The 9,688-nt window shown below is 33.3% G+C and overlaps 1 gene segment (V, D, J or C); it reads right to left on the bottom strand.

The window, feature by feature from the left end:
• Positions 1-1,037: 1,037 nt before the first annotated feature.
• On the bottom strand, positions 1,038-6,394 carry LOC138612133 (T-cell receptor alpha chain constant-like). The segment is given in 5 exon segments: positions 1,038-1,314; positions 2,810-2,917; positions 3,012-3,053; positions 3,230-3,445; positions 6,373-6,394. Coding segments are annotated over 5 exon segments (375 nt in total).
• Between the last annotated feature and the right edge of the window lie 3,294 nt (positions 6,395-9,688).

The following is a 9,688-nucleotide window of genomic DNA, read 5'->3' as shown; positions in this document are numbered from 1 at the left end:
TAAACGCTGTAAATAAACCACCTCCTGTCTGTAAATGTAGGTTTATATGAACCTGATCCATGACAATATTTACACTTTGCACTCTGCATTTCACTATGGTCGATTGTCTCCTGTCTATATACTATACTGTCTACAATATCTCTGTATCCACAGGCCTGAATATTCAGCTTCTGTGTTTCACTGTTTGTCTGACTGGCCCTTTTTTATCACCATTACAGCTTTAATACAACTTCTGTGCAATAACTTAATATCAGGTTATATTATGTTCACTATCGTGCAATATCTCCGTCAGTATCAGGGGCTTTATTTCTCTTTATAGAGTGCATTATTATGTCCACTTATTTATTAGCACTATGGCATATGACTTATCTTGTGTAATACAAGCTTTCGTACAAATCATGCACTCCTTAACGGTCACCATCTCGTGCAGTATAAATATGTATTACTTCTTTTCGCTGCAAATATGACTGCTAACGTAATCGCCACCATTACTTTTACCTTTATCCTGTAAATATCATATTGTGCTCTTGTTCTTCTATCAGGCACGGCCTCTATGCATTTACACCTCTTACACTTTCTTACACTTTCTAGTTATTTTGTATTACTCTTGTTTTGCACTCTAACTTTAGAGCAATCTGGGAGAATGTACTTCAGGATTAATACAGTTCTTTCTTATCTTTGAAGTGTATGTGTCTATTTGTGTGGCAGGACATTGAGAGTCAGATTCCTTGTGAGTCTGCTCGACCAATAAAACTGGTCCTGGTTTATTATCAGAGATCCATCAGACACTTTGGCCTCTTCTGGTGTCACAGAACAACACACAGCACATTTCTGTCACCTGTTCACCCAACGTTATATAAAACCAAATACATGAATTATTTCTTTATTGGTTAATATTAGTTTATGCTTATTTATGGTCATTTCAGGACTTTGTCACCTTCATCTATTGATCAGGACCAGGTTGTGGTGTTTTGGCATGTTTAGATTATTTCACAGCCAGCATCGAGGCTTTCAGAGAGAAGGAACAGAAAACAACATTCAGTCTCTTTTTTAGGTTTTATTTTCATATCACACAGAGCATTTTTTTTAACGTTGTTTAACTGACAGCAGGATGATCAGTTCAAAGTAACAGATATATATCATCATCAGCAGAACATCATAAACACGACATGTACCACAGAACCTGTGGTTATATCAACAGAATGACAGGTACCATGATATTTATACATTATACAGAACATGGACGGATGAGGGCAGGAAGCAGAACCAGGATGTTTCTGTGGAGGTTTTCTCTCTTGAAGGGCAGCAGAGTTTCTGTAACACACAACATGAAATAAAGATTTTAGTTAACGTGACCTTTAAACAGACTTTGTAAGAAGATGTACAGTTTACAGACAGACTGAACCGTGAGCACAAACAGCCGCCTGGAATACGATTCAAACTATAGTGATGTTAGAAAAAGTTGAATCTGTGAGCGTTTTGTCAAGATGTACGGAGTCAAAAATAATAGTTCATGTGGGAAAAGTGTGACTGTAAAATCAGTCCAAAATAAGAATAATAAATATCTCCTACTGATCAATAAATAACTCGTGTGTACTGCTGATGAGATGTCCAAAAGCTTGGAGACGCACATGTCGACCTAAAACAACTCAAACAACGCATGTTTTCTGGTGTCTTTTCCTACTTTATATTTAAGAACTGTATAAAATCTTTTGGAGTTTGGACTCTGGAATTAAATGTCAAAGAGACTTTAAATTACTTGTTTTATATTTGTGTGTTTCATGAAACTACTTGACTTCATAACTGAATCATGTTCTTCTGTATTTTAGGTTTTCACATGATTACGTTTCAAAGTTAAAGATTCTCTATGACACTTTCTATTTGAAACATCGGCTCATTATTCAGGACACATCAGACGTTTGTGTCCATATAGACTTTAGAACACCATCCAAAGGGAACCACCGACCCTTTAAACATCTTACTTCTGTCACTAAAACGTCCACTGTTGCAGCCATAAGAGAGTTCTGCTGAACTATGGCAAGCATGAAAGGTCAAAGTTGCTCTAAGACACAGCTCTGTAATATCTAATGGACTTTATAACAAATATTTCAGGTAGTAACTGTGATGTTCACCTTGGTGTTCTCCACATCAGAGGTTTAGATGATCGGGATAAACAGTCTTCATGTGTCCGTCCTCTTTACTGTACATCGTATCCACGGTAACAACACTGTCCCCCACTAAATTGATGTCTTTATACGACTCATTGTCATTCTTGTTTTGATGATTTTGGTTCTGTTTGGGAGCTCAAATCTCTTTGATAAGTTTGGGATGGATGGTAATAGCTTTAAATACTTGTAATAGTCATGAGACAAGTGTTTATCTTAATATTTAATCTCTCGTGAACGTGAGCTCTGTTTGAAACATTAAAACACCAGAGAACATTTGGAAAAGTCCATGACAGTGTCCCAGAGTCCAACGTGACTTTTATTTTGTCTGATTAAAAGTCAGACACCTAAAAATAACAGATTAATTATGATGTAAGGCAAGGACAAGCTGAATGTTCTCACGCTACAGAAGGTGAAAGCATCACATTTCTGACATGGTTTTTGATTCATCTATAAAAGCAGCTGTCAGCTATGTTTCTGTTCATTAATCTAAAATGTTAAATGTATTAATGCGAAAAAAAGATTAGAGTGAGACTGAATATTAAAACAGGACAATTAGGCGTCTTAGGTAAACAAGGCCGGACTGTTAAAAGAGGTTTCATATAATAATTGCTGTCATCTGTGTGACGTGTTCTTGTACTCACACTGACTGATCCACAGGCGGAAAGTCATCAGGACGTTGAAGACGATGGTCTTAAGGAAGATCAGCCGGAGGCCCAAGAGGGTCAGAGACACCATGTTCACCGTGGGATCTGCAGACAGCATCATCATAAATATCAGACACATATTTTTATATGAAATATTAAAATATTAAGAGTCAACTGTTCAGTCATGTTCTGTACAAACCTGGTTTCAAAGCATCTCCACAGCCACCAGATTCACCTGCCACTGAAGGACATGAAACAACAAATTATTATTTATTATGACAGTGAATTAATAATAACAGATCAATGACATCAAAACATGTTCAGAACACGATTCTCTATTATCTCTTTTTTCTTCTCCAGGTGAAATAATATCATAGTTATGATGTAAAGACTTATTATTAGGTCTCTCACACTTACATTCATCACATTTCTCTTCATCCGCTGTGCCCACTAAAAAAGCCACCTGGTTGTAGAAGGCGTTCTTGTCTTCCTCCACCAGGACAGCCTCTGTCTTATTGAAAAGACCGTCGCCCACCAGTTTTGGCGCGTTGTGTCTGCTGAAACCAGAGGCCAGGCACACTTTGGGGTCATCACCACCGTCCAGTTTGTAGTAGGATGGCGGCTCATCCTCCTCTGCAAAACACAGAAGGAACACTCTGTTAGGTGTGTTGGATTACGACCGAACAGATGGAATAAGAACATGAAACAACACAGCAGACATTACTCACAGACACACCGTGAATAAAACACACTTGGAAACGTCCGTTCACAAACTTAAGAGTGTCGTGCCCCTCTTTGAAGTCCAGAGATGTTCTCAGTCCCAAACAAACATTTAATCACACATTTGGATCAACGTTTGAGACAAAATTTCTGATTTAGTTTTATTTCATAACTAGAAAAACTTTACGAGACAGTGGGCCTACGGTTATGCAGTACAAATGAAATCTCCACCCATGTAAGAAGTTGTAAAGCAGCAAAATAAAAAAATAGGCACGTGTTAAATTAACGGGTTTTCGTTTTTTTTTTCGTGAAAAATCTCTCGAGGCCTACCTGCCGTACCTGCACTGCCCACCAGGGGGCTGCATCCCGAGACTTTGGGAATCACTACTCCTAAACATCGAATTAAAAATGTTTCTTAAAAAAAGAAATTCAAGAACAGACTACAGCTCAAAAAAGATCTTCAGCTGTTCAACAACTTGTTTGCTAGCCTTAACTTTAAGTTTACATTTTTATCCATAATATTATACTTTTTGGATTGAAACTCATCCACATGTGACAACATGTTTCATTTGTTAATATTTTAGCATTTGTACTTTGGAGTTTCTGTTTTGTAAAAATTCGTATCATGAAAAACATACTTTTGTTTCCCTGCACAGTCAGAATCACATAAAGAGAAAGACATTCAATTATAAATGAAACAAATGCAGTTATAGAGTTATTAGCTCGTGTATGAAAATATGTTTGTTGAACCGTATTATATGAGGCTCTGGAATAAGAAAAAGCATTTAAGGAGCTACGGTTGCTCATGCTAATGACTATGACGTTAACATAAACGTTATATATATATATACATATATATATATATGTATATATATATATATATGTATATTGCATGAAGAACTTACTTGACACAACAACACAACATTTTGTCCTCAGACAAAAAAGACTGAACTGAGTGAATCTGAGACTTCATGTTGATGAACCCTCTGACTGTCATGTCAATCGGAGCACAAATGTGACGATGACTTTTAAATGTGACAGATTTAAATCTCTGTTTGTGTTCAACAGTTTAGTTCTGCTCTTCAGTAATGTTCTACCTGCTTGTTAAACTTAGCCGACTCAGAATTATTTATCTCCTCTGAAATCAGACTGCATTTATTTATCGTTTTGTCTTTCAGATTGTGAATAAATAATGTTGTCTGTATGTTGCTGTGTTTTTTAGTCTTTTATGTACGAACCCCTAAAGGGATAAATAAAGTTGTGTAAATTGAACAAGTCTGTTGCTGAAATAAGAGTTTTAAGAATAAGTTTAGAAATAAGGCATTAAATCTGTTTAAACAGAACGGTTTAACACAGTCAGTTTAATTGCAATAACTTTAAAACAGACTCTAATGTTTGAAAGGCTTTTTCAATTGTGAACTCATGTTCTTACTAATTTAATCTTTCAACAGTTCAGTTTTAGATAAAACACAGTCTCACACTGTCAGAATAGCAGTCAGTTTAATTCTAGATCCAAATATATTCCTTATGTTGTTGTTCACACAAAGATTTGTCCAGCGGCAAAAGCACATCTGAGCTGAGACTGCGTGGATATTTCAGATTAATATTTTCAACATAACTAAATTATTTATTGTTTTATTTATACTAGGGGGAATTTTTTGAGTCCTAAAGAACAGTGCTGTATTGACTCGCATAGACAGTGATAAGATATAATTACAAGTGTGGAATCTAAATATTTAAAGTGTTGGAAGACAATTAATGAATAAATGGGCTTACAGGTAACATATGTTTTGTTATATTATGTTATGTTATTTTATAGGAAAGACAACAACAGGTATACAACTGTGTGTTAATAATGGTTTGTCGATGAGTCAGATTATGTTAATGCTAAATGTAGATTTAGAATTTCTTTAAAATAGGTGTCAGTAATAAAAACATGTTCTGAAGTGATTGAGTGCAATTGTACTTTCTGTACTGTATTTATACCCTGTCAGTTTTACCCTGATGGTGAAAATTTGGAGCTTTACGGTGAAGAAAAAAATATTTGTACATGTGTATGGAAGTATAAAGTATAGATGTGTGATTGCTGATGGTAAACTTACTTGACAGAGTAAATAATCTGATTCCAAATCCAAATATCACTCTGTAGTTATTTCCATTCACACAGCAGCTCAATCAGTAACAAATACAGTTCAGTGGTTCAACACTAAGTATCTTTAATTGAACATATCCTATACTAGCTTTGTACTTATGTTTGTTGTTAATAGTAATTATTAGACATCTGTTATTAGCTTAATAAATGTTAGGCTTCTTTTTTAAGTGTTGTGTGTTTGCATAAAAGTAAAGAGAATATAAATGACTTCATTTGTGCTTCAGAAAATTTGGTACTTACAATTTAATATGAAACATTAAGGTGGTTTTCATGACTTGAAACAGTTTCAGGTTTACAAAAAAAATCATCCATCCGAGGTCCATAATTTAAAAAAATAAAGAATAATAAAACGATGAAATGATGAACAACAAAACTCAACATAGCTTCATCATAGTCTGAAAACAAATGTCATTGAAAGATTTGTAAATTAAATTTGTAAGACTTTTTTTTAAATTTCAGGCATAGTTTGGGGTTAGGATTAATTTTGGTGGCTCCAAGTTGTGTAAATGTAAAAACATCAAGTGCTCTTAAAAAAACTGAACATGGGGATGTTTTTAAAAATGATAACATGAACAAAAATACTTTTTTATATATATATATATTAAAATTGTCTTTGTATTTGTGTTTTTATGAGTTTCAATTTAGCACTCAATTGATAATGAAAAATATTGACATCAGTTACACTTACTGGTCATGATGATAAGTTTTAAACCATTTCCAAACACAGTCCTGATGTTATTCACACACACATTTATCTGGCAGCAAAAACCAGTCCAGACCATTTGAGACCTAAGTTTGAAACAACTTTGAACATTTGTTATAACTTTAAGTTTCCCTTTATTCAAACGGAGCAAAATGTAATGTGTGATTTCTATAAGGTAATGTTTAAAGGTGTAACGCAAAACTTTCTGATGGATTAAAATGACTAATTCAGATAATTATATTAACAAAAGGAACAGCAGAAAGTGACACTCCTTCCACTTCAAATTCAGTAGTTAATGTTAAAATGGGTCTGTTGTTTAAATAAATGTCTGAACATAACTTTATATAGTATTACTAAATGAAAGATATTTTGTCTTTTTGGACTTCATTTTTTACAAGATAATAAATGGGTCATGTGTTTTCATGATGCGTATATTTAAGTGATCTTTAAGTTGTGACAGTGTTTTTAAGAAGTCAAAAGTTTATGTTCATGTTCACAGTGTGTTTATATGTGCTTTTGTTATAGTTTTATAAAAAAGTTACAAATAAAATGGGCAGTAAAAATGGATCTGTAAAAATGCAAATATGTTATCCTGACTTTTTGTTTACACAAAGAAACCTTAATTACTTTTATTGTAATATAATATTGTGATGATCAATCATTCTACATTTAACAACCAGGTCTTTCAACACAATCAGGTGATATATTTTAAAGTTATGAACTCACGTGATAGGACGATAAGTTTGATTCCAGCTCCAAACAGCAGCTGGTTGTTGTTTCGATTCACACAACAAGTTAGCTGCTTCCAAAAACCAAGTCTGAACTCTCGTTAAAGGGACGACTCGTTTCTGTTTAATTAAATGAATCTACATACTGTTTGTCTTCAGATTTATATTATGATTAATTTTATTACTTAACTAGAACTAGAACTATGCTTACGTGGAGTGTAGATTTTCATCTTAAGCATCTTTGTCGCATCAAATGTTTATCTATTATCACATCAACACAAGAAAAAAATAAAAATATAATATAATGTGTAAATAAAACCCAATTACTCTGATTTCCATCAACTTGCCTAATTTATTCTGTCACTGTACTGAACTGTCATGGTTTCATCACTTTTGGAAGATTTACTACAAAACTTCACTTTATACTGCAGATTAACGTCTTTACGTCTTTGTGTTGGAAAGCAGTAACTTTTTTAGTTTTATCACTAAAGATTACTTTGGTGCAGCTCCAAAATCTGACATATTAACATGCTGTTGGATAACGATTGCACACAATATTCAACATTTAATACAAAAATCACTTTTAAAAGGCCTTTATGTATAAAACTGAAATTAATTAATGCAGCAAGAAACAATTTGAGTCATATTAAAGTGACAGTTTATGATAAAGTTAATCGGAAAACTGCGTTAAACAGTCAAACAGATAAAGTCAGCAGAGCTTCACACAGTAGAAGCTGGGACCAGATTCTATTTTGGTATTCTGGAAGTCATTTAGAGAGAAATATTGATGATCAAAATGTCATAATACAATACAATATTCCATTGTTCAGTTGTTTCAGCATTAAAAAATAAAAATATACTTTTCACTCTTTGACCTACCTGCAGTTTGACTTTAGTTTTGATCCTTTGTCAGTAACTCAACTATAAACTCGTATTCATGTGTTCATCGCAGATCTGTGTTTTTGGGACTCACTTGTTTGTATGATTAAATGTGTTCCAGCTCCAAAGATGATTTTAAATCCAGCAGCATTCCCACAGTGTGCAGCTGCAGCACAACTAACACTGAAGCTTGCATTATCAATTATCATCATGTGATTTAACACGTCAAATAAGTTATAAGTAAAAAGTTGAAACATTTTCATAGTTCCAGAATTAAGAGCAAATTAGGACCTCCTGATTAACATTTAAATTATTCTCGGTTGGCTAAGGTTAAGGTTGACTAAATGATCTGCATATCTGAAATGTGTTCTTTAATAATCTTAAAACACATGTTATTTTGAAGATTTTTTGATGTGAAGTATAATATTTCACACATGAAAGCACCAATTTTACATTTGCCATGTTGTTGTGATGTTGTGAGGAGCGTGATGTTTATGTATTATATGCTACACAAAAAAAATGTAGCCTAAATCACAAATGTAAATAATTCAGTTTGGTGCTTAAATAAAGTTTTACCTGACAAAACGATCACTTTGGTTCCTGTTCCAAAATAGATTTTGTTCCATCCATCAGTCACACAACATGAAAACATACATCTTAACTTCCTCTTAAGTCCTGCATTAAACATATTACTAATTCAACTTCTCTAACAAATGGAGAAATTACACCATAAATAAGACACATTGACTCCTGTTAAATGGATATATTAAGAGTTGATAAAAACACTTAAGAGTAAGATTTTTAAAAAATGGAAGGAATGATGATCAATCTTAACCAAAACCAATATTAACATTGACAGCGTTAAGCTGGACTTATACGCGGTATCTTTGTGACAGTAACATACTGTCAAATATTTCATCTCAATAAAAGCAATGCTGTGTTATTAACTGTATTTTTTTCTTTTTACACTTAATGCTTATTTCTACATATATCTATTTACTAAATACACTTAATCAGTGGTACTGTACCATGAAAATAAAAGCATATCATTTTTGTGTTTACAATATAAGGGGCAACTTTTATGTTCTTTTTTTTAGTTCAAACCAAACTTAGATGTAAAACATTTAAAGCTGACAATTGTTTAGTTATATACATCGTTACTTACCTTAACAAGCTGAAGTAAATAATTTAAGTGTTTATGACCTGTTTAAACTGACTTAACAGCTGTTTAAATAAATTAAAGTGGACTCACTTGTTTCTACTAAGACATGAATTCCTGATCCAAAGAAGATCTTTTGGATTCCAGTCTGAGTCACACACCTGACAGAGCTTTAACAAGAACTGTCATCTGATAAATATAATTGATTTTTGTCATTCATCGTAATTACATTGATAATTAATCCCTTCAGCAATTTTCACCAATCACATAACAAACTGTGCAGGCAGCTGATGTTGAATTCAACAGTTTTTCATAATTATCATGGTATCTGATACTGTTATCATGAAGTCTGTGAATAAACAAGTTGTCAGCTGTTTGTTGTATGACTGTCATATAATGACAATAGACAGAGTATTTTTCATTTTACAGTCAGATATTTTCTTTAAGTCAAACACGATAATTTTTAAATTTTCATTGGGTGAATCGAGCAGTAACCTCCCTCAATCAGTGCTCCATTATGTGTTCACAGAAGAAG

Source organism: Semicossyphus pulcher, unplaced genomic scaffold (genome assembly GCF_022749685.1).
Source record: "Semicossyphus pulcher isolate SPU_LCO1_2020_fin unplaced genomic scaffold, fSemPul1.0.p SCAF_7, whole genome shotgun sequence".
Taxonomy (NCBI): domain Eukaryota; kingdom Metazoa; phylum Chordata; class Actinopteri; order Labriformes; family Labridae; genus Semicossyphus; species Semicossyphus pulcher.
The sequence above is the reverse complement of the archived record's forward strand: the minus strand, read 5'-3'. Positions and strand labels throughout refer to the sequence as shown.